Raw genomic sequence first — 25,380 nt, forward strand, 5'->3', positions numbered from 1 at the left:
ACAGCCAATAAGGAGAGAAAGGGGGCAGGGGCCATGTCACGGCTCCATGTGTGAATGGACACACGTAGCAGCAAGCAGGAGACCCAACAGAAAGGAGAAGCCAGGAGACCCTGCTGGGGACCCGAGATGAAGAAAATCCAGGCTGCTCTGTGCAAAAATACTACACAGAGCAGGTAAGTATAGACATGTTTATTACTTTGCAAAATTAAAAAAAAAATAAAATAAACTTTTAATATCACTTTAAAGGTATTATCCAGGGTCCGATCCACTTTCTGGTCTGAGATCCCAGCTGAGAGATGACAACCATGTAAATCTTGGTGCAGTTCTTAGCTTTGTTCACAAACGTCTGACACAGAACAGCCCCTGCTGCATCCTCTCACCTTGTGGCTTGCTACAAAGATACAATTTTTCAGTCTGATCACTGGGGGAGAGGAGACTGAAGAAATGTTTCTTCCTGCCTGCAGACTCATAGTAACATCTAACTCTAGGCAAAGTCACTGGAGCACACAGATAGCTTTTTATTGATAAAATAAAGAGCTTTTCTGATTTTACTATTCCTATATATTGTGAAGTCAGTTTTTTTTTATGCAGACTAGTAAATATACTGAAAAGTCAACTTTAAATGAGCGCAAAACACCAGCTTAAATAACAATTACAGGACATAGAGAGAGATTAGTTATGAACGATCATCTGTAAAACCTCTACATTCAGCACCATAACTGCCTGCTACTGGAAACACAAAACCATTGTTGTTCTAATCACTTAGCCGTCTTAAAGAAGGATAAAGAGGCTAATTATTGTTATCCCTATTTTTTTTTTTACACAATTATCTGAAGCATAGAGATGGTGGTGTACAGGCACATACAGTAAATATCCTGCAAGAAGGTAAAGCTGCTAAACCACCATGGCGGCAACTGCTGGACTCATTGCTATTATCCCATTAATGTAAATTTGTGGGGATTAACGTCATACTACCAATTTTGTAACTCTTCAATGCCCCCCACCCCAAGGCTCCAGTAAGGAAGAAAATAAACTCTCTTGTGCTCTATGACCCAACCCGGGGTAGGTAGATGAAACCAGGAATTGAAAGTTTCTACTACCAGTGCAGATGGGGTTGTGCAGCTCCAAACAAGGCTGGGGAAGCCCGACCAATACTGTGAAGCGAAAACAAACAAAAAGCGCACCAACCTTGCGCATTACCTCAGTAATGTCAAAATTTGTGAAATAAAGAATAATACTCACAAACAATGAAGTATATCAAGCATGTAAGTCCTCAAGGGGACTAATGATTAAAGCAGCCTGCGCGAGTCCCATCATGGGAGTGGAATGAAATGAAAACGAGAAGCGCACCAACCTTGTGCATTACCTCAGTAACCAAAATGTATTAATTGTAAAAAATATACTCACAAGCAGCGAATGAAATCAGGCATGTAAGTCCTCAAAGGGACTTGAAGATAGTGTGAATCCCATCAAGGGAATGGGTGTTAAGTATAGCTGACGCGTTTCGAAGGGAGTCCCTTCTTCATTTCTCCAGGCCTGGTTCCATCTATTCGCCACCTGTCTGGATCCTAGAGCGCAGGAGAATTCGTCTTTGATTTACCATCATGGGAGTGGACACTCAGGGTACAGCTGACACGTTTCAAAGGGCATCCCTTCTTCATCAGAGCTTGCAGGCTGCTTTAATCCTTAGTCCCCTTGAGGACTTACATGCTGGATATACTTCATGGTTTGTAAGTATTATTCTGTATTTAATAAATTTGGGCTTACCGAGGTAATGCGCAAGGTTGGTGCGCTTTTTGTTTGCTTTCGCTTCACCTAAGGCTCCAGTAGCAGGGGAAAGAAATGGCACAGACTTTCCATTATTTTGACACAAACTGAGGTAGCAAACCAAGACAAATGCATACTAATCTTGTACCATGTGCTCAAGTGTGACCTTTTCATACCCAAGCTCTTGGCTGGGGTCAAATACGTGCGCTACTCATCTGCTTTCAGCATTTGTGTGAACTAGACATTTGAAAAAGCAACACAAAAAGGAGAAAAACACTGTAGAATGGAACAGGGGTAGGGAGACAAATAGAAAAACTAAGTGAAAACCTAAATTTTCCTAAAAAAGCTCCCTGAATCCCTAAATTGCTCTCTGTGTTACTTGGATCCAAGGCCGTGGCTACACATTGAGCTTCTACTTATGCCCATATTGGGATGACACCACCCTACCCACCTCATGCCCCTTTCTCTTAAATTGGCCACAGACAGATCATAATTCAATCCGTCTATAGGCAGGCTGGTTGGGGTGGGACGAAGTTCCCTACAAATTTCTTAGGACATGTCTGGCTGACATCACTGCTTGCAGGTTGGTTGGCATCTTCCTATGTATGGCACGCCTACCCACTAGAGTACCATCCTCCAGCAATCTGATGCCTTCACTCCCCTACATCTCTCCCATCATAACTGCTAACATTACCTCCTGGGTTCTGTCTATTGGATCTGTCATTGGGCAGCCATTGATGATACGCAAGATACCTTCACCTCGCACTAAGCTCCATTTTTGGCATCTCATAGATCCCAACAATGAGCCAGAAGTGTACACTGTACTGCACACGCATACACAAAAATTGCTAGAAGCAAAGATGGGAGAAGTTGTTTTGGGAGAAGAGGTCATGCATGCAAAAAAAAAAACAAAACAAACAAAAAACCTGTACCGCCTATCAATCTTTTATTGAAGGACTAAAGCTTGAAGGGATCATTCACACTAGTGGTTGAGGGGTCTGAAAAACCCTGTGGTTGAGTCACATTTTCAACCCGACCCCCAACTGTTACTCGCTTTAGCTGCAGTGGCTGGGGGTGTACACATACCACACCAGAAATTATACCCCCTGTCATTTTCGTTGGGTGCTACTGCCCACCAAACACAACCTATTCAAATGAGTGCATTGAACACGTCTGCAACAGCTCTACGGTCGTGTACAATGCATGGGGTTTAGACACGCTAGTGCAGGTGGTGCGGAGGTGATATAATGCCTCCTCGCTGCCTCTCAAATGCTCTCAAAAAGCAAAGCTAGTGTGAAGGAAGAGTAATAATAAAGTAAATGTTGTGCTGATAATGGGGTATGATAAACCGCAAACTCTGTGGGCAGAATGGGGAGAGGTTCTGAACATAACGCTGCCCCCATTCTCTCCAGAATTCATAAGCGGGTAACAAAGTCAGATTTAAATCACATTTCACAAACTGCAGACAAAAAGGTAGATAGATTGTAGAAATATCAACAGCCTTTATTAGCTAGGGTCTTCAAAGGACTTCAGATGAAACCCTGTCAATCCTAAATAGTCTGGAGAACAGCAGAGAAATGCACAGCCATCAGACTGTGGGGGGGGGGGGGGGGGGTGACCTATTTTAAACTAAAACTGGACTCCCAGAGCCAAACATTCAACATATGCCAAAATGCCTGAGGTAATGGAAGCACATTCATAAACAGTGGTTATACTAGTGTTAGGCTCCGTTCATACTAGTGTGACACGAGTTCTGCAGGTAGGGCAGCCTATTCATTTCAATGGGCGCAGAAACGTGGATAAAGAAGTCCCTGACCCTTTTAAAATCATGCCGCATTGAACTGCATGGTGCTGAGGCACCATGTAGTTTTGCAGTGTTTTGCCGATGTATGGGGGTGCCATTAAGAAATAAAGGCACCCCGTATGTCAGCTAAAGAACAGCACATTTTGCTGCGGCTCAGAACACATGAGATTTTGCGAGCTTTCCCGACCCACGCAAACATGAACCTAGAGAAGATATCAATCAGACAGATCCAGAAGGCTAATAAGACACATTAGACCTCCTGGAAAGAAATGCATCATGTTTGTATCTAACAAATCGTAATTTCACTCCATTAAATAATATTCTGGTTCCTAGGATTGTGACACCCAGTCATATGGAAACTATAGATGTACCCAGGATAGGTGACATTAGAGGCATGATAACATACTCCGGCACACCTTAAACACACCCATCAAACCCTTTGGCTGGATGAAGAAAAATCTGGTGAATTAACAGCTCTGAGCTTTCATTTGATACTGAAACTACCAAAGATATGGAGAAAGTAGGCAAGAGTCAGAAAGTGACTCTTGCCCACTGGATTAGACTTAGTCTGCAAGTGATCCAAACTCTACAATGAACCAAATACCTGACAGACTTTACCCAAGCATTTTTACTTTTATACACTTTTACTTTACTGCTGCTTATACCATTTTGGAATATCTTTTCTGTAAATATTCCTTGAGCCGCCTTTTTTTCTTTTAATTTAAAATCATTAAGGTGAATCTCTGCATGCTCTAACTAGAAATGAAATGCACTTTGCCTCTGTGAAGAGCTACTGTAGTAGAATTTCTGTTACATTCCTGTATGTGCGTGACAGCAAGTATTATACACATTTTTTAAGGTCAAATTGCAACAGTTGATGCTGTGGACAGATGAAATTCTGCTGATTAATTCTGCTAAAACACATGGTGGCAGCTACTGTGGCTAGCTCTTCTGCCCCCACTGAGTGCCTCCATAGCAAGCTGCTTGCTGTGGGGGCACTCATGAGAGCTTGCTCCAAAGCCACGCTCTGTGTGGCCACTGGCAAAAATTTTTTTTAAAAAGCGCGTCTCTGCCCTAAACCCTCTTCACTGGCTGTGACTGGCAGTTGTACAGTGCTGCTATATTTGAGTCTAGGAGGAGGGAGAGAGCCGCTGCTCTCAGGCACAGGGCTGGATCGAGATTGGGCTCATGCAAGAACAAGAGGGTGGGCTGCACACAGAAGGTTTTTCACCTTATTGCAGAGAATGCATTAAAGTAAAAAGCCTTCACAACCACTTTGTCTGCTCTAGTAACCTGCTCCAGTGATGATCACTGTCAATCTACTGATGCTTAAATTGTTGTCTTGCAAGCTGAAATATTTCTGTGCAGGGTGGGACTGCGAGTGCAACTGCCACAGATGTAATAAGATCATATCCCATATTGATTATGAACCAATGATATGAACCCACAAGATTCTACTCACATGACATTCAGGACCTGAGCAATAGCTACACCGCCTGTCAGGTCCTCATAAGATGTGCAGGGACCCGACACTTGAAAAGTTTGCATCTACAAAAGAAAAAAAAAATTCACAAATGGTTATAATGCATGATCAGTGCAATTACTGTCATTGTTACCAGCAGCATGTAGGGGATGTTACTACATTTACGGAAAGCTACCATTACTAGTCACCTGAAAATGCTAGCTGGACGATGTGGCCCCGCTCTTTCATTCTCTTAGAATACCCCCATCCAAGGAGGCTGCAGGGGCAGGGACACACAGGCCTGTAAGTATTCATCATAATGCTTGCAATCAATGGTCAGTGCAGCCATGTGACTGTGCTGCCCAATGGGAAGCACAACTGAAACTGCAGCCTCCAGTCAGAAGGAACAAGCAATGCTGGAGGCAATTTACAGCACAGAATACCTTTGGTAGCATAATTATTTATGTGGAATGTAGGTTACTTGTGTTATGTGTACAGTTCCACTTTAATAGAGGTGGGAGGAGGAGGATTATTACACAGTATTTATATAGCGCTAAAAGGTTTGCTCAGCGCTGTACATTATAGTGGGGGACAGTACATGAGACAATACAGTAACAAAACAATATACGAGAGGTTCGAGGGCCCTGCTCCTTGGAGCTTACAATCTAGGAGGGAGGGGAGAGTGGTACAGGAGGAAGTGGCTGTGGGGGATGGAGTGGTGGGAGGAGATCAGCTGTTAGGTGAGGGCAGGGTAGGCTTCCCTGAAGAGATAGGTTTTCATGGTGCGCCTAAAGGTGAGGAGGGTAGGTGACAGTCTGATGGATCGGGGTAGTGAGTTCCAGAGGATGGGGGAAGTCCTGGAGAAGTCCTGCAGTCGGGCGTGGGAAGTGGAGACCAGGGAGCTAGAAAGTAGGAGGTCTTGTGAGGAGCGAATATTACGGGTAGGGTGGTATTTGGGTATCCGGTCAGTGAGGTAGTTTGGGGCAGCGTTATGAATGGCTTTGTACGTCAATGTTAGTAGTTTGAATTTAGTGCGTTGGGCAATCGGAAGCCAGTGGAGGAAATGACAGAGGGGGGTGGCAGAAGCGGAGCGGTTGGTAAGGTGGATGAGTCTGGCTGCTGAGTTCAGGATAGACTGAAGCGGGGATAGTCTGTGATGAGGTTGGCTGGTGAGGAGGGAGTTGCAGTAGTCCAGACGTGAGATAATAAGGGAGTGAATGAGTACTTTAGTAGTGTCTGGGGTTAGGAACGAACGTATTTTGGAGATGTTACGGAGGTGGAGCCTGCATGATTTTGCCAGGGATTGGACATGGGGTTGGAAGGACAGGTTTGAATCTAGAGTGACACCTAGGACTTTGGCTTGTGGGGTGGGACTGATGGTGGCGTTGTTGGTCGTGAAGGAGAGGGTGGGGGGCGCACGGGCTGGGGGGAAAATCAGGAGCTCGGTTTTGGAAAGGTTCAGATTGAGGAAATGGAGTGACATCCAGTCTGATATGTCATTCAGTAGGTGGGTGATGCGGGCGGAGACTGAAGGGGTGAGTTGAGGGGTCGAGAGGTAAATTTGCGTGTCATCGGCATAGAGGTGATAGTTGAAGCCGTGGGAGTATATCAGTTTGCCAAGGGAGGAGGTGTAGATGGAGAAGAGAAGGAGCCCGAGGACAGAGCCTTGAGGGACCCCAACAGAGAGGGGGAGAGAGGGGGAGGTGGTAGCGTTATAGGCAACGCGAAAGGAGCGTTGGGATAGATAGGAGGAGAGCCAGGAGAGATCGGAGTCTCTGATGCCAAGGGAGTGTAGTTTATTAAGAAGGAGGGGGTGGTCGACTGTGTCGAAGGCCGCGGAGAGGTCAAGGAGTAGGAGCACTGAGTAGTGGCCATTAGCTTTGGCGGTTAGCAGGTCATTAGTGATTTTGAGTAGGGCGGTTTCGGTGGAGTGTGGGGGACGGAAGCCAGACTGTAGTGGATCGAGGAGGTTGTTGTCAGTCTGGTGGGCGCTTAGGCGATTGTAGACTAAGCGGTCAAGGAGTTTGGAAGTAAATGGCAGCAGGGAGATGGGTCTAGGGTTGTTCAGGTCGGTGGGGTCCAGGGAGGATGAGTGGAATGTCCCTTTTCAGGTGATGTGCCACTTTAAAGGTATTGTAAACCACCACAAGAAAAAAAGGAACGGCCCCTGCATGTTTAAGTCCTAACGTACTAGTATGCATCACATACTTGCACATTATGAGAGACTTACCTGGGCATGGAGCCCTCCAGTGCAGCGCTGTCATGGCTCTCACCCTGTCTTCCTTCCAGATTTGCGGACTGTGGTTGTATGAATGGCCAGGACAGCAATGACATCACTCCCACACAAGTGCGCAGGAGCCCCAGCACAGAGCTCTGAAGGTATGGCACGGGTATGCTGTCACTTCAGAGTGCATGTCCCAGTGACATCACCGGCTGTGTGAATATCTCTGAAACAGTGCATGTTTAGGAGATATTCGCTGCACCTATAGGTAAGCTTTATTATACGTTTACCTGTCTGTACAAGTTAAAAAGTGGACTTCTACTTTACATACTATATCAAGCCTTTTCTGTCACTTTCTCACTGGGGAGATTTCCCTTTACTTCCTGTCCTGGAGATGCAACAAGAAATAAGAGAAAGGCCCCTTTTACATAAGGGGGGGGGAGGGGGTGGAACTCCATTAAGATCAGCAGGGGATCTATTCGCGGGCAGATGACAGGTCCATGTCTGCTCATAGACACAGCCTGTTCTGTTCTATGGGCAGCTGGGAGTAAACAAACTCCGCTGTCTGTTTACACCCGACTGCCCTCCAGCTCCATCCACCTGGACAGAGAAAGATGGATCCCTTTATTTTATTTTTATTGTTTTTTTTTAAACAGGAGCGGATTGGAGCTAAGCGGATGTAAACGGACAACACAAGTACATTTAACCACCTTCCGCCCGCCCTATAGTACAATGATGGGCGCAAGGTGGTTCTCTCGTTCTGATAGGACGTCATATGACGTCCTACCATTCTCACTGCGCATGCGCAGCTCAGGGAGCGCGGAGATCGCCGGTCCGCTGTGTCCCTCGGACACAGCGGATCACGGAAACAGCCGAAGATGTCGGCTCGGTCATGTGATCAGCTGTGTCCAATCACAGCTGCTCACATGTAAACACGGAAATGCCGGTTATCGCCATTTCTCTCCTCTCGAGCTGTCACGCTGACAGGGGACATCTACACTGATCATCAGGGCACTGATGATCAGTGTGGCCCCAGAAGTGCCACCTGTCAGTGCTCATCAGTGCCACATCAATGCCACATACCAGTGCATATCAATGCCACATATCAGTGCCCATCTGAGCTGCCTTTCAATGTCACCCATCAGTGCCACCTATCAATGCCAATCAGTGCCACCTATCAGTGCTGCCAATCAGTGCCGCCTAATAGTGCCAGTCAGTGCCGCGTATCAGTGCTGTCTTTCAGTGCCCATCAGTGATGCCTGTCAATGCCCATCAGTGCAACCTACAGGTACCTCCTCATTAGTGCCCATCAGTGCCACCTATCAATGTCCATCAGTGCAGCCTATCAGTGCCCATTACTGCAGCCTCATTAGCGCACATCAGTGAAGGAGAAAAATCACTTATTTACAAAATTGTATAACAAAAACTAAGAAAAAAAATTTTTTTTTCAAAATTTTCAGTGGTTTTTGGTTTGTTTAAGAAAAACTAAAAATCCCAGAGGTGATTAAATATCACCAAAAGAAAGCTCTATCTCAAAAAAAATGATAAAACTTTCATATGGGTAGTGTTGCATGACCGCGCAATTGTCATTCAAAGTGTGACAGCGCTGAAAGCTGGAAATTGCCCTGGGCAGGAAGGGGATATAAGTGCCCTGTAGGCAAGGGGTTAAACACGCCAGTCCATAGGGGTGAGGTAGGGGCTGATCAGGTCCATCTGAAAAACTGACAGGAAGTTAAAAGGAGATGGCTGCACTCTGCAACAGGATGCCGTGCAATGCTTCTTTATTCCAAAATGGACACAGGCAGATACACGGCACAGGATTGGGAACGTTGGAATAAAGAAGCATTACACGGCATCCTGTTGCAGAGTGCGGCCATCTCCTTTTATTCATTGCGGTGATGAGCCGGGTCAGCACCTGTCAGAAGGATCGGAATCGGCCGTACTCTCGTGGAGTGGTGTTACTCCAATGGCTGAAAAACTGACAGGCGGACCGGATTGGACGCTTCGCGTGAAAGGGGACAAAATCTCTCCAAAGTGAACAGAAATTTCCCTGTAAGGTCCCCTGCACATTAGGCGTTGAGCCTGTGTGCGCCCAATCCCAGTGTTTCAGTGCTCCCAATCCCAGTGTTTCAGTGCTCCCAATCCCAGTGTTTCAGTGCCCCCAATCCCAGTGTTTCAGTGCTCCCTCCCTGCAGCCTAAACTATGCTGTGGACGGACTGCGCGGTACTTGTATTTAGGGACAATCGGAAGATCTGCGTTCTGGACGCATGCGCCTGAATGCATAGGATGCCAAATGTACCAGGTCAGACGCACCACCTACCTGGGACTCACAGGAGCGATGGCTTTGGACGCACATGGGCTCTCATTTAATACCTAGGCACCTTGAAGATTTATTGTGGCGAATGTTTGGTGAATGTCAGATTCACCTTTAAAGTTCATACTTAAAGCGAAGTTCCACTCACCCTGTCAAAAAATAAAAAAGTCAGAAGCTACAAGAACTGTAGCTGCTGACTTTTAAAAAACAGCCACTTACCTGTCCCTCGGTCCCGCGGTGTGTCCCCCGCAGTCCATTTCACCGGCCGTCCTGTATTCCAGGAGGCCGGCATCTTCAGTGTGTGACAGCTTGCGGCTTCACAGCCGGGTACCCACTGCACATGTGCGAGTAGCGCTGTACTTCATGAATGGTCCTGTAGTCTCCTGGGACCTGTCACGTGTCACAAAAAACTACAGGGAGGGAGGACACCTTCCATTTCCGATTGCCTAGGCGATCGGACCAGAAGTGGGTACCTGTGAAATTCGGGTACCCGCTCCCCAAAGGTGCCAATCCTTAATGGGGAGCGGGGGGACCAGTCCTTGAAGCGGAACTTCCCCTTTTGGGTGGAGCTCTGCTTTAAGTGAAGTCTCCTGGTCTGTGCAGGGTGACATATGGTGCAGTGCCGGTATGGGCGGAGCAGGTGTGGTATGGAGCACCCCTCACAGGAGTAATAGAGAGTCCTGGGGGGGAGGGTAATAAACAGTTATTTGGGGTATCAGGTATGAGGAAAGAAGTCACATTGCCCCCTCCCCGCACCCACTCCCACCATGTACCCATGTCAGCAGGGGGTCACTCTGCTCCTCTCTCCTCCTGCCGCTCATTTCCGCTCTCTGGCCGCCTGTTCACCTTTCGCGTACACCGGGGGGATCACTCTAGGCCACGCCAAGCCAAATTCAAACCACTTCTGTCCTCCGCCGGCCACCGTACCAGCCACGGCTGCAGTCCACTGAGCGTCACCTGCTTACTCCCGCCCTCTTCCGCTTATTCTCCAATCAGCATACGGCTTTTAGTGTGGCCATTGGCAACACTTCCTGAAAAGGGGCCTTCGCCCTCACTGTAAGGGCTGTTCTGATCGATGCCTGATTATGGGTATGCCGTGAAGATGTGTATTCCCCTGAAGACACTGCGCATGTTCCGGTTTCAGGCACCATCAGTCGAATATAGAACTACTGCACCCGAATCTGTACCTGAGGTAACTTAACCCTTTACATGCCGAGTGGTCGGCGGGGGCTGTTACATGCCAAATTCTCTGCAGCGACATCGGGTAGTGTCAGTGACATGGGGGGGGGGGGGGGAGTCTGCAGTGACATCGGACAGTGTTAGTGATATGGGGGGGGACAGTGTCAGTGATTTGGGGGGGCAGTGTCAGTAACATGGGGGGGACAGTGTCAATGACTTAGGGGGGGTGGCAGTTACATGGGGGGGCAGTGTTAGTAACATAGGGGGGACAGTGTCAATGACTTAGGGGGGGGGCAGTGTTATTGACTGGGGGGGAGCAGTGACATGGGGGGGGGAACAGTGACATGGGCAGGGCAGTGGCAGTGACATTGGGGGAGAGGCGCAGTGATGTGACATGGGGGGGCAGTGACTGGGGGGGAGCAGTGTCAGTGGCATGGGGGGGGGACAGTGTCAGTGACATATATGGGGGCAGTGACATATGAGGGGGCAGTGTGAGTGACATGGGGGGGGGACAGTGTGAGTGACATGGGGAGGGAGCAGTGTCAGTGACATGGGGGGTGGGCAGTGAAGTGACATGTGGTGGGGGGGCAGTGACATTGGGGTGGCAGTGGCATGCAGAGGACATTGTCAGTGACATGGGGGGGGACGTTGTCAGTGACATGGGGGGGGACATTGTCAGTGACATGGGGGGGACATTGTCAGTGATATGGAGGTTGCAGTGTCAGTGTAGTGACTTGGGGGGGACAGTGTCAGTGACATGGGGAGGACAGTGATAGCGACGTCGGGGAGAACAGTCCTCCCTGATGTCACTGACACGGTCCCCCCTCATGTCACTGCCATTGTCCTCTCCATATCACTGCCACTGTTCCCTCCCCCCTCATGTCACTGCCACTGCTCCCCCATGTGCCTGACAATGTCACCCCATGTCACTGCCACTGCCTTCCCCATGTCACTGCTCCCGCATGTGCCTGACACTGCCCTCTCCCCATGTCACTGCCCTCTCCCCATGTCACTGTCTTCTCCATGTCACTACCCTTCCCCCTCCCCCAAACCGGCACATACGCAGTTGCTTCAGGGGATACATATCTTAACAGGATACCTATTTTACCGCTACACCGGCCCCATTGCCAGTACCATGTGACCTGCTGTGACCAATCACAGCAGATCACATGACAGTTGTATACAATGGATGGCTTCCTTTCATGCCGTCCATTGAGTGACACAAGTGTGTAGCTGTGAATGGTCCCAGCAATCACATGCACAAGCTGGGCAAATCACAGCTCAGCTGTGTCACGTGATTAGCTGTGGCCAAATCACAGCTAATCACAAAAAAAACCCTGAATGAATCGATGTCATTCAGGTAAATGCTTGCTTATAGCAAAGTAATTCTTTGCTATAAGCAAATTGTGTAAAAAAAAAAAAAAAAAAAAAAAAAAAAAAAAAAAATACTGATCACTTCCCCAAAGTAGTACAATGTTACTATGGTAACATTATACTACTTTGGCCATACTGCAATATGAGAAAACAAATGTAATAAAAAAATAAAAAAAATTATCAATTTTTTTTTTTTGTACTGTCACCAGTCAGTGTCCCTGATCACCGCCATGCCAGTTATATGATGACACTGTACTGCACTGGTGACCAGTATGTAAAAAAAAAAATGGTAAAAATCATTGTTTTAATTTTCCGAAAAATGATGACAAAAAAATTACAATTTCAAAAAACTCGCCATGCATGTTAAGAAATACGTCGGACTGTCTACTTTGCAAAAAGGGGTCATTTGGGGGATATCTGTACTGTCCTGACATTTGGGGGATATCTGTAGTGTCCTGACATTTGGGGGATATCTGTACCGTCCTGACATTTGGGGGATATCTGTACTGTCCTGACATTTGGGGGATATTTGTACTGTCCTGACATTTGGGGGATATTTGTACTGTCCTGACATTTGGGGGATATTTGTACTGTCCTGACATTTGGGGGATATCTGTACTGTTCTGACATTTGGGGGATATCTGTACCGTCCTGTCATTTGGGGGATATCTGTACCGTCCTGTCATTTGGGGGATATCTGTCCTGTTCTGACATTCTTGGACCTCAAGAAATTAGATTGGCTGTCAGTACTTCAGGATTGATCAATATTCAGATCTATACCATAGTTTGTGAACTCTATAACTTTCCTACAAACTAAATAATACATCCTAATTTGGGTTATTTTTACCAAAGACATGTAGCAGAATACATCTCGGCCTAAATTTATGAAGAACAATTATTTATTTGCAAACTTTTATAACAGAAACAAAGAAAAACATGTTTTTGTTTTCAAAATTTTCATTCTTTTTTTTGTTAATTTAGCAAAAAATAAAAACCCCAGTGGTGAATAAATACCATCAAAAGAAAGCTCTAGTTGTGTGAACAAAACGATAAAATTTTAGTTTGGGTACAATGTTGCATGACCGCGCAATTGTCATTCAAAGTGTGAAAGCGCTGAAACCTGAAAAATGGCCTGGGCAGGAAGGGGGGAAAAGTGCCCGGTATGGAAGAGGTTAAAAGTATGTGACGTGTCAGACACACGCCTAGAGAGCACAGTGCATTCCCAACACATTGCTTATGAGTAGCCAGAGGCTGCAGACATCCCTTAGGGTCATAGAAGCAAAAGTGTCAAAGTTCTGAGAACAATGTGAATTAGAGGATGCTGTGTCCACAAAGAGGAGATTTCTCTTCACTTCCTGCTTTGTCTGTCACTACTCAGGTAGGAAGTAGAGAGATTTCACTTTGCTTCCTGTATATTCTGAGACCAAGCGGGGAGATTTCTTCTTGCTTCCAGTTTTGTCTGTCACCCATCAGGTCACTCGGGTAGGAAGTGGAGAGATTTCACTTTGCTTCCTGTATAGTCTGAAACCAAGCGGGGAGATTTCGCTTCACTTCCTGCTTTGTCTGTCACCCATCAGGTTACTCAGGTAGGAAGTAGAGAGATTTCACCAGTTTTGTCTCTCACCCACTTAAGCGGTGTTTTGGCCCCCACCACCTAGGGTTGCCACCTTTAAAACTGAACACATATTATGTACACAGGCTCTGATACTAATGTAATGCAGAGAAGGCACTAAGTGAGTTTAATGATCAGCCACAGAACCTGTAGAAATAATATATGTTCGGTTTTAAAGGGATGAGGTGGCAACCCTACCACCACCTCCCAAAAAAATAAAAGTCAGCCGCTACAAATGCGTCCCCCGCACAGGCATTGGGGTCTCGTACTAACGATCGTGACCTGGGACTCCCAGTTCCCAGTCACCTGATTGCTGTGATAGATTCTGATTGGCTATCACAACGATCAGTCACTGTATAGCCCACCTATTTGTTTTCTTGCTCTTCTGAATGGAGAGAAAGATACACTGGGGTTGATTTACTAAAATAGACTGTGCACTTTTGCAAGTGCAGTGGCTTAGGGCTCATGTACACGGGGAGTTTGGAAAACTCTACTGAACGATGGAAACTGCTGGAAAACGTAGGTTAATAAAAACGTCAGTTTAGCCACGTTTACATATCATGTTTACGCACATTTGCGTTTAGAAGCGTTTTTAAAAGATCATAAATGTGTGTGTGTGTATGTGTGTGTGTATGTGTGTATGTGTATATATATATATATATATATATACCGTATTTGCCGGCGTATAAGACGACTTTTTACCCCTTAAAAATCTTCTCAAAAGTCGGGGGTCGTCTTATACGCCGGTATAACATGACATGAAGGGACACTAAGTACAGGGGTGGGCAGGGGCTATTTCTTACCTGGTTCTGGTCCCACGACGATCCGGTCCAGGAAGCGCGGCTGCGCCTTCAGTTTGGCCACTGGAGTTCGCGCGGCTGCTCGGCTCCGCCTCCTCACCAGCGATTGGCCGCCAGAACTGTAGCTCAGGAAAGGCACACAGGCGGCCAATCACCGGCGAGAGGGTGGAGCCGAGCGGCCGCGCGAAAAATCGAGTGCAGGACCAGCAGGTAAGTGGTCAGTGTAGAGGTGCTGCTGCAACCACATATGCTGGCTGCAGCAGCACCATACGAGAACAGAGTCAGCAAGTGTCAGTGGGAGGAATAGTGCCCCATCATTGGTGTCACTGATACCAATGATGGGGCACTATTCCTCCCACTGATACCAATGATGGGGCACTATTCCTCCCGCTGATACCTATGATGGGGCACTATTCCTCCCACTGACACCAACGATGGGGCACTATTCCTCCCCCCCACTGACACCAACGATGGGGCACTATTCCCCCCCCCCCCCCCACTGACACCAACGATGGGGCACTATTCCACCCCCCACTGACACCAATGATGGGGCACTATTCCACCCCCACTGACACCAATGATGGGGCACTATTCCACCCCCCACTGACACCAACGATGGGGCACTATTCCACCCCCCACTGACACCAATGATGGGACACCATTCCTCCCATTGACACCAATGTTGGGACACTATTCCTCCTACTGACACCAATGATGGGGCACCATTCCCCCCACTGATACCAATGATGGGACACTATTCCCCCCACTGATACCAATGATGGGGCACTATTCCCCCCACTGATACCGATGATGGGGCACTATTCCTCCCACTGGTGTGCACTGGAAGAGGGGTAGTCTTATATGGCGAGTATAGCCCAAACACTACATTTTAGCAGGAAAAGTAGGGGGGTCGTCTTATACGCCCAGTCGTCTTATACGCCGGCAAATACGGTATATATATATATATATGTGGGAAAAAAACACAATAGCAGCGCTCTCAAATTACAACTAAAATACAAAATAAATAAAAATAATTTCTAAAAAACCAACCACCAAATAAAGTGAAATTGTGTGACACAAAAAAAATTATAAATAAATTATATAGTGAATATCAAATAACTGATCCTACATAAAGTCCATCAAATAAAGTCCATATACATATTATATGATCTTCCTTCAATGAAGATATGGAATCTTTCTTTCAGAAAATAATCAATCCTCCACCAATGTGAATGATCCAGTGCTCAACACCCCATCAAAGTGCAAACTCACCAGATACTGGTGATAAACCAGCATATCTTTGTATATCAATGGATGTGAAGTAAATCAGCAGCATATCATTAATACTCATTCATCAGATAATCTCAATAATCTCTATCATGCTAAGCGTGAGCCACATGTGAATAGATAGGAAACACTCTCCATAGCGTTATAACGTTTCAGAAACTTTATTCCAACAAATTCCCCCTTAAAACCGCACTCACATTATGTAAGCAAATATAAAACTTTTATGATTAAAACAACATTTCTAGCCTGCAGCGCTTAGTACACTGCTTCCAGCACACAGAGTGGCGTCTAACCAGCCTGCAACAAATAACACGGTTGCAGTCATGTGGTCCGGACATGTCATGGCGGCGTACGTGATGGCATCACTGCTGGATCATGCCCTAACGCGTTTCGTCACACGACTTCGTCCGAGGGTGTGATCAGCAGTGGATTAAGCTAGCTCTTATAGAGCCGCATATTCTCCCATTGGTTGGCATAGATTAACATAACAACACTTTCTGACAATTGAACACAGGATGACGCAAACTACACTGATTGCCTTATTTAGACACCTTATCAGAGGAGAGTATAAAACTACTCATTAGGGCCAGCTTATGTTCGATTAACAAATTGTTAATACCATTCTTTGAATATACAAATAATAATGGCAAATATCCATCATCCAGATATCAGACAATCATATTATTATTATTATTAATAACCTAAAATAAAATACAATAATTAAAATAAACTAATAATCACTATTAATACAATTCAAATCCAATTTGACATTTAGACCATTAGGGGTCAAATCTTCAGTTATATATATCCATCTGGTTTCACACTTAGATAATTCCCTTATTCTATTTGACCCACGCCACATACTTGGAACGGAATCAACTCCCCAAAATTTAATACAAGTGGGATCTCGGTTATATTTTCTAAAATGCATAGACACACTATGATATTTATAGGCTTTCATTTTGTTTTTAAAATGTTCCAAAATCCTAATTCTCAGATTTCTTTTGGTTCAGCCTATATATATATATATATATATATATATATATATATATACAGTCATGGCCGAAATTGTTGGCACCCTTGATATTTTTCCTGAAAATCATGTATTTCTCACGAAACGTATTGCATTAACACATGTTTTGCTATACACATGTTTATTCCCTTTGTGTGTATTGGGACAAAACAAAAAAAGGGAGGAAAGAAAGCAAATTCGACATAATGTCACACAAACCTCCAAAAATGGGCTGGACAAAAGTATTGGCACCCTTTCACAACTGCGGATAAATAAGAATGTTACAAGCATGTGATGCTCCTGTAAACTCACCTGGGGCAAGTAACAGGTGTGGGCAATATAGAAATCACACCTGAAAGCAGATAAAAAGGAGAGACGTTCACTTAACCTTTGCATTGTGTGTCTGTCTGTGCCACACTAAGCATGGACAACAGAAAGAGGAGACGAGAACTGTCTGAGGACCTGAGAACCAAAATTGTGGCAAAATATCAACAATCTCAAGGTTACAAGTCCATCTCCAGAGAACTAGATTTGCCTTTGTCCACAGTGCGCAACATTATCAAGAAGTTTGCAACCCATGGCACTGTAGCTAATCTCCCTGGTCGTGGACGGATGAGGAAAATTGATGAAAGATTGCAACGCAGAATAGTCCGGATGGTGGATAAGCAGCCCCAAACATGTTCCAAAGACATTCAAGCTGTCCTGCAGGCTCAGGGAGCATCAGTGTCAGCGCGAACTATCCGTCGACATTTAAATGAAATGAAACGCTATGGCAGGAGACCCAGGAGGACCCCACTGCTGACACAGAGACATAAAAAAGCAAGACTACAGTTTGCCAAAATGTACTTGAGTAAGCCAAAAGCCTTCTGGGAAAACGTCTTGTGGACAGATGAGACCAAGATAGAGCTTTTCGGTAAAGCACATCATTCTACTGTTTACCGAAAACGGAATGAGGCCTACAAAGAACAAAACACAGTACCTACGGTAAAATATGGTGGAGGTTCAATGATGTTTTGGGGTTGTTTTGCTGCCTCTGGCACTGGGTGCCTTGACTGTGTGCAAGGCATCATGAAATCTGAGGATTACCAAAGGATTTTGGGTCGCACTGTAGGGCCCAGTGTCAGAAAGCTGGGTTTGCGTCCAAGATCCTGGGTCTTCCAGCAGGACAATGACCCCAAACATACGTCAAAAAGCACTCAGAAATGGATGGCAAAGAAGCGCTGGAGAGTTCTGAAGTGGCCAGCAATGAGCCCAGATCTAAATCCCATTGAACACCTGTGGAGAGATCTTAAAATTGCTGTTGGGAAAAGGTGTCCTTCCAATAAGAGAGACCTGGAGCTGTTTGCAAAGGAAGAGTGGTCCAAAATTCCGGGTGAGAGGTGTCAGAAGCTTATTGATGGTTATAGGAAGCGACTGATTTCAGTTATGTTTTCCAAAGGGTGTGCAACCAAATATTAAGTTAAGGGTGCCAATACTTTTGTCCAGCCCATTTTTGGGGTTTTGTGTGACATTATGTCATATTTGCTTTTCTGCCTCTGTTTTATATTTGTTCCAATACATACAAAGGGAATAAACATGTGTATAGCAAAACATGTGTTAATGCAATACCTTTTTTGTGTGAAATACTTGATTTTCAGGAAAAATATCAAGGGTGCCAACAATTTCGGCCATGACTGTATATATATATATATATATATACAGTTGCAAGAAAAAGTATGTGAACCCCTTGGGATTACGTGGAGGTTTGCATGAATTGGGCATAAAATGTGCTCTGAACGTCATCTAAGTCACAACAATAGGAGAACACAGTCTGCTGAACATAATACTACACAAACATTAGATGTTGCCATGGTTTAATCGCACATAACATGTAAACATTCACAGTGCAGGGAGGAAAAAGTATGTGAGGCCCTAGCTTAATGACTTCTCCCAGAGCTAATTGGAGCCAGGAGTGAGCCAACCTTGACTCCAATCAGTGTGATGATATTGAATGTGTTGCTGACAGCTGTCCTGCCCTTAAAAAACACACACCTGTTTTGAGTTTACTGCTTTCAAGAAGCACTGTCTGATGTGAACCATGCCTCGCAGAAAAGAGCTCTCAGAAGACCTACGATCAAGAATTGTTGACTTGCATGAAGCTGGAAAGGGTTACAAAAGTATCTCCAAAAGCCTTGATGTTCATGTGTCCACGGTAAGACAGACTGTCTACAAATGGAGAAAGTTTAGCACTGTTGCTATTCTCCCTAGGCGCGGTCGTCCTGTAAAAATGACTGCAAGAGCACAGCGCAGAATGCTGCATGAGGTAAAGAAGAATCCCAGAGTGCCAGCTAAAGACCTACAGAAATCTCTGGCACATGCTAACATTTTTGTTGACACATCTACAATAAGGAAAACATTAAACAAGAATGGAGTACATGGGAGGACACCACGGAGGAAGCCATTGCTGTCCAAAAAGAATATTGCAGCACGTTTGAAGTTTGCAAAAGAGCACCTGGATGTTCCACAGCACTACTGGCAAAATATACTGTGGATAGATGAAACCAAGATTGAGTTGTTTGGGAAAAACACACAACACTATGTGTGGAGAAAAAAAAAGCACAGCACACCAACATCAAAACCTCATCCCCACTGTAAAACATGGCGGAGGGAGCATCATGGTTTGGGGCTGCTTTGCTGCCTCAGGGCCTGGACGGATTATTGTCATTGATGGGAAAATGAATTCCAGAGTTTATCAAGACATTTTGCAGGAAAACGTACGACTGTCTGTCCGCAGAGGATGGGAGATGCAACAGGACAATGACCCAAAGCTTACAAGTAATTCAACAAAACAATGGCTGCAACAGCACAGAATACACCTTCTGGAGTGGCCCAGTCAGAGTCCTGACCTCAACCCGATTGAAATGCTGTGGCATGACCTTAAGAGAGCGATTCACACCAGACATCCCAAGAATATTGCTACACTGAAACAGTTTTGTGAAGAGGAGTGGTCCAAAATGACTCCAGATCGTTGTGCAGGTCTGATCTGCAACTACAGGAAACGTTTGGTTGAGGTTATTGCTGCCAAAGGAGGGTCAACCAGTTATTAAATCCAAAGGTTCACATACTTTTTCCTCCCTGCACTGTGAATGTTTACATGTTATGTGCAATTAAACCATGGCAACATCTAATGTTTGTGTAGTATTATGTTCAGCAGACTGTGTTCTTCTATTGTTGTGACTTAGATGACGTTCAGAGCACATTTTATGCCCAATTCATGCAAAACTCCACGTAATCCCAAGGGGTTCACAAATTTTTTCTTGCAACTGTGTGTATATATATATATATATATATATATATATATATATATATATATATATATATATATATAAAGCCACACGGACATTCTAAAGCATAAACTACATGAGTAGACTCACAGGTTATAAATGTGGCTATTTCAAACTCTCTCCTATTTGATTTGGACTGGAATTTGGTAAGACCGTTAAATTTATTAGTTTATTATTTTTTAAAAGATAACCTCAGGAGACCTTCCCAAATGCCCAGAATGCACTGAAAATTAGTAAATCATGAACTATTTCAGACATTTTGAGAGGAATAGAGAGAGCAGAGGAACAGAAGCAGTATGTGTTGAGATGACCTGTCTTCTGGTTGTATTCACTATGGATCCCATCATGAGCATAATGCGGCACGTTCTACCATTTTTTTCCTTCACGTAAAACCTGGAACTGACTGCGCTGGTGTACCGGGTCCATTTGAATACATGGAAAACACTTTGAATGCATTTCTGATGATGAAAAAAGGCTCTGGACAGCATCTGGACATGGAACAGTTAAAAAACGCTTCTAAACTGAAATACTTATAAACGCGGTTAACCGCATTTACAAGCGTTTGACATTTGAAACGCCGGTAAAATCTACTCCTAAACGCAAGTTTGGTGCGTAAAGAAAAAAAAAAAACGACTGTAAACTCAACTGCCTGTAAACGACTGTAAACAACTATGTACATGGACACATAGGAAAACATTAGGGAGAGTTCAGGGGCTGCTGAAAAAAAGGCAGAAAAGCTCCTGAACGTCAGTTTATCAGCTGCAGTGTACATGAGCCCTTACTAAATGAGGGGAAGCACTGCTAACTTCCATCATCCAATCATGTGCAAGCAAAAATAGTTTTTTTATTTTTTTATTTTTCCTGGTGTTCTTTGTAAAGTAAAACTTTACGTCATTTACTAAGCTCTGGAGCAACTGCACTTGCAAAGTGCACAGTCTATTTGCTTTCAGTAAATTAACCTCATTGTATCATTCTTTCCTTGCAGAGGAGAAAGATATAAACAAACAAAAGTGTGTAAAAATAATAAAAATAAGTAATTAAAAAAAAAAACATAAATGTAAAAATAGCTAGCTCAAGGTTTGATCCAGGTGAGTTCCAGGGTTAGTGACAGGGTCAAGGGAAGGATCAAAGATCAGGGTCAAAAGTTAGGATCAGTATAGTTAAAAAAAAAAAAAAAAAAAAAAAAAAAAGTCACGGTCAGTATATTTTTTAAGATTTAAAAAATAATAATTTTAAATTAGTATCAGTGTCATTTATTGTCATTGTGTTTTAGGTAGGATAAAAAAAAAAGTAAAATGCGCACTGTTGTTTTTGGGCCTTATTACGGGTACAAATAAAAACTAACATACACTTTGCTGTGATCGTCAGAAGCAGGAGAATTTATTTTGGGTTGTTCCTTGGTAGTAGTTTATGGTAGTAGGAAGAAATATATCGCTACATTAAAAAAAAGGTTTTTTTTTACTATTTTGGGCCAGTTTTCCTTTGATAATAGAAATTATCCTTTACCATTTATCACCTAAAGAAAGCCCAATTTGTACTGAAAAAAACAAGGTATCATCCACCTGGATACACTACGTAGTTGCGATGATGTGCACAGTTTTACTAACACATGTCAAAATTGCAAACATTAACTTTTGTATTGTCACCAAGGGGTTAATTCCCACCAGGACGCCATGCTGATTTCTGAAGGTGAACGCACCCCAAATCTGACATTTATTTCCAACCGTTCATTTTGACCTTTAATTTTGGCCAACTGAAAAAATATTGTAGCTATTTTTAGCTGAGCTCAGTTAGATCTGAAAATTTAAAGCTAAAAAAAATCCAATAAGCAAATAATTTCTGTGACTCCGGACCCGTTACAGCTGTTTACAGTCTCCCTACACTCTTATATTTACAGCAATGCAGGAAATCGTTCACCAGCACTCATACAATGGGACAAAAAACATGGGGGATTTAACCCTTGGTTGACATGGCATTTGCAATGCTGCAGGCAAGAATTCTCCTGCCTGCTCGTTTTGCAGCACTGCGGTCGAGCAAGGACAGTGACGACATCACATTTTTTTGTGTGACAAATTTAAAAAATGAGCCTTCTGAAAGTGCTCACGGTTCTTTTCTTTCTGTACCTGGCATTGGGTGTGGAATTTGCTGGTGCCCAACCATTGTAAAGCCGGCTCTAAACTGGTGATCCCGTGTGTGTTCACTGCCAATGATCTCTCTGGTTCGAGCAGTATTGGGATCGAGTGGGGAATGACTCCGGAGGAAGGCGGTCCCTACAGACCCATCCTACGCATCAATAAGGTCAACCTGGAGAAACAGCCAGGTAAAAGGTTTCATCTGTATGTGATCCTCTCACCTGAAGAGGACTGCACCTTGGTGATCAGCCCGGTCCTCCTAGAAGACAGTGGAACCTATGAGGTCCACCTCACCGTGGACGACATCCAGCGTCAGCCATTCAAGAAGGTCATCGTTCACATAACTGGTAAGTGTTCTAGATTTTGTTTATTGTTCATCATATGGGGGTCTTCTACTGTGGAGCAGTGGTGTCCCTAGGTAGGTGCGGGGGGGAAAACACACTGAAATCTGCCTGGTTTACACCTAAACGTTTTTTAGAGCTTTTTGTGTTTTGCAGAAACCTACCACAGTCCATTTAACATGGTTTCCTATGGAACATTCATTTTTGTATGGCTCAAATTACACTGCAAAGGTATCGGTGATCGGTATTGGCGATCGGTATTGGCAAGTACTTGAGCACAAGTACCGGTACTCATGCTTGCTAATAAAAAAAACAGTATCGGTGCATCCCTACTTGTGTGTGTCTAGAGGACAAAAATAGCGGTTTTACTTACCCAATCCTCTGCTCCCCTATGTTCCATGCGATTCATTGCAGTACGATTTGAGCCCATTTATTTTGAATGGGCTCAAATCGCACCACAAAGGTATTGGTAATCGGTATTGGCAAGTACTTCTTTCGCTGATTGGCAGGGTCAGTCTACTTAAAATGAAAATTCTGCTTGTTTTTCTTTATTTTTTACGTAACTCTCCAGTTTGGGCGAGTACTTGAGCTACAAGTATAGGTACTCATACTTGCTGATAAAAAAACTGTTTCGGTGCAACCCTAGTTGTTGGTGTCTAAGGGACAAGAAAAGCGGTTTTCCTTCCCCGATCCTCTGCTCCCCTATGTTCCTGTGGTTGACTGTTCCTCGGCAGAGGACGTGAGAGGAAATCTGTCCAATGGAGACACAGAGAACAATGTTTTTTTAATAGAGTGGGGGAAGAGTTTGATATCTTATTAGGTTTTTATTAATGTGCCCCCATTGGGGAGGTTTCTCACTACTTCCTGTTCCTGCGATCCTGGTCCCCAGTACAGGAAGTAAGAGAAAATGTACGACTCTAACCTTTCCCTGCTCTATCCAAAAATGTGTAAAGACCCGAACTGTTCTTGATTCATGACCAATTGGGTCATTTGAAGTAGATTTATAGTCATGAATGCACATTGGTTTGCTCAATTATATTGCTCGTTATTCAGACATTTAAGTTAATTCCCTTTGTGTTTGTTTTTTCAGATTCTACTATTGAGACCGCTGACACCAGGACATTCAAGAAGCAGCAGAGAAACCTAGAAATAACTGAAGTGAAGCCTTCAGGCACTGAAACTGAGGGCTCTGAGATGTCACCAACAACGTCTGAGAGCAGCAAGTATGATTCCAGTAATCTGGATAGAGATGGCGCATCCCCTTCAGCCACTGACACTGAGGGTTCTGAGATGTCACCACCAATGACTGAGAGCAGCGAGTATGATTCCGGTAATCTGGATAGAGATGGCGCATCCCCTTCAGGCACTGACACTGAGGGTTCTGAGATGTCACCACCAATGACTGAGAGCAGCGAGTATGATTCAGGTAATCTGGATAAAGATGGGGCGCCCCCTTCAGGCACTGACACTGAGGGTTCTGAGATGTCACCACCAAAGACTGAGAGCAGCCGGATTTTACTACCCCACCCCCATCCGTAGGGGATATAATTGCTGTGGATAATTTCCGGAGGATATACCGCAGCGATCTGTCTGGAAGTGGGAATGGGTACCTGTCAAAACCAAATGTGGCAGAGGAGGGGCAATGAAGGAGGAGTGGAACCTCTTAGGTGAAGTTCGGCTTTCATTGATGCAGAAAAGCAGACCCAATGGTAGCAAAATGAGGAGTGGCATCTTTGAGATGTTAATCTGAAACCGGGCTGAATACTCAATTGGATTAGTAAAATCATTTTTACTAAAAATTGAATTGCCTGCTGTAAAAAAACCCATCAGGATCATGCTTGTAGCTGCAACCATGATCCTGGTATAACCACCTCAATACAAGGCTGTATATATACCTACGGCGGGACCGAGGTGGTTAAATAAGCTGCTGAAGGTGCTCTAAAAATGAGGGTTTATATCCCTATACTAGCAGGCTTATGGCTACGTAAACTATATTTTGCATGGGAGATTGATGGAGATTCCCTACGAGAGGTTCCAGCTGTGCTAGCTGAAGATTAGATTTTGCTACTTCATTAAGGGATCTTCTATTGTAATAAGTGTTCCAGGCCATAAATCAGGAGGTTTTGGTATGCCTTTGGTCAATATACTGTATATCCAAAGACAAAGGGGGATGTAGCTCAGTGGTAGAGCACACATGTTGCATATGTGAGGCCCCGGGTTCAATTCCCGGCATCTCCTAGTCTATCTTTAAGAAGAAATGGCATGGTCCCTTGGTTGCTCTTGTATGATCAAAGAGAAGTGAGCAAGACATTGTTTGCACAGCCATAGTGCTCCACACATATGGACAGACATTACTACCATGTGAAATGCCAATGCCGGGGTGATTTATTGTTCAACTATGGTGAAAGCACTTTGTCCTAGTGAAGGCGTTTGACCAGGCTCCTAGGCTTGCTGTAACATTAAGTATATTTTCCCTGGGCCCCATCAGTTCACCAGAGGGGCCCAGGAGGCGAGGAGCAGAGAGTGACTTTATTTTTAAATTTCAGCAAGCAGGTGGCTATAGCCTGATAGTCATTCTCTGACGGAGTGATTCTCCCTCCCTCAGTAAGTACTGAGGAGGGCAGAAGACAGGGCTGTAGCCAGGCGGTGGGAGCTGGTCGAGGGCACAGGCAGCACAGGGATCCCGATGCACAGGCAGGCTCACCATTTCTGTTTTCTGGAAGGCACAGACAGAGGCACAGCCATACCGTG

General features: G+C 44.7%; 1 protein-coding gene and 1 non-coding gene across 2 annotated transcripts in view; one reads left to right on the forward strand and one right to left on the reverse strand.

Moving 5' to 3' along the window:
- LOC149435121 (protein Hook homolog 2-like) overlaps window positions 1-10,525 on the reverse strand; it is a gene marked incomplete at its 3' end in the record, with an annotated part of 51,234 nt that extends 40,709 nt beyond the window's left edge. The window contains exons 1-2 of the mRNA XM_089662990.1: window positions 10,343-10,525; window positions 5,034-5,119 (exon numbers count right to left, since the gene is read on the reverse strand). Of these exons, the coding sequence (XP_089519116.1) occupies window positions 5,034-5,119; window positions 10,343-10,390 (134 nt within the window). The remainder of the gene's footprint in view (window positions 1-5,033; window positions 5,120-10,342) is intronic.
- Window positions 10,526-24,795: 14,270 nt separating this feature from the next.
- TRNAA-UGC (transfer RNA alanine (anticodon UGC)) lies at window positions 24,796-24,867 on the forward strand. The gene has a single exon. It is a non-coding gene; the product is annotated as a tRNA-Ala (tRNA).
- The last annotated feature ends 513 nt before the right edge of the window (window positions 24,868-25,380 follow it).

Source organism: Staurois parvus, unplaced genomic scaffold (genome assembly GCF_062004578.1).
Source record: "Staurois parvus isolate SC_StPar_1 unplaced genomic scaffold, SC_StPar_1.0 ptg001601l, whole genome shotgun sequence".
Taxonomy (NCBI): Eukaryota; Metazoa; Chordata; class Amphibia; order Anura; family Ranidae; genus Staurois; species Staurois parvus.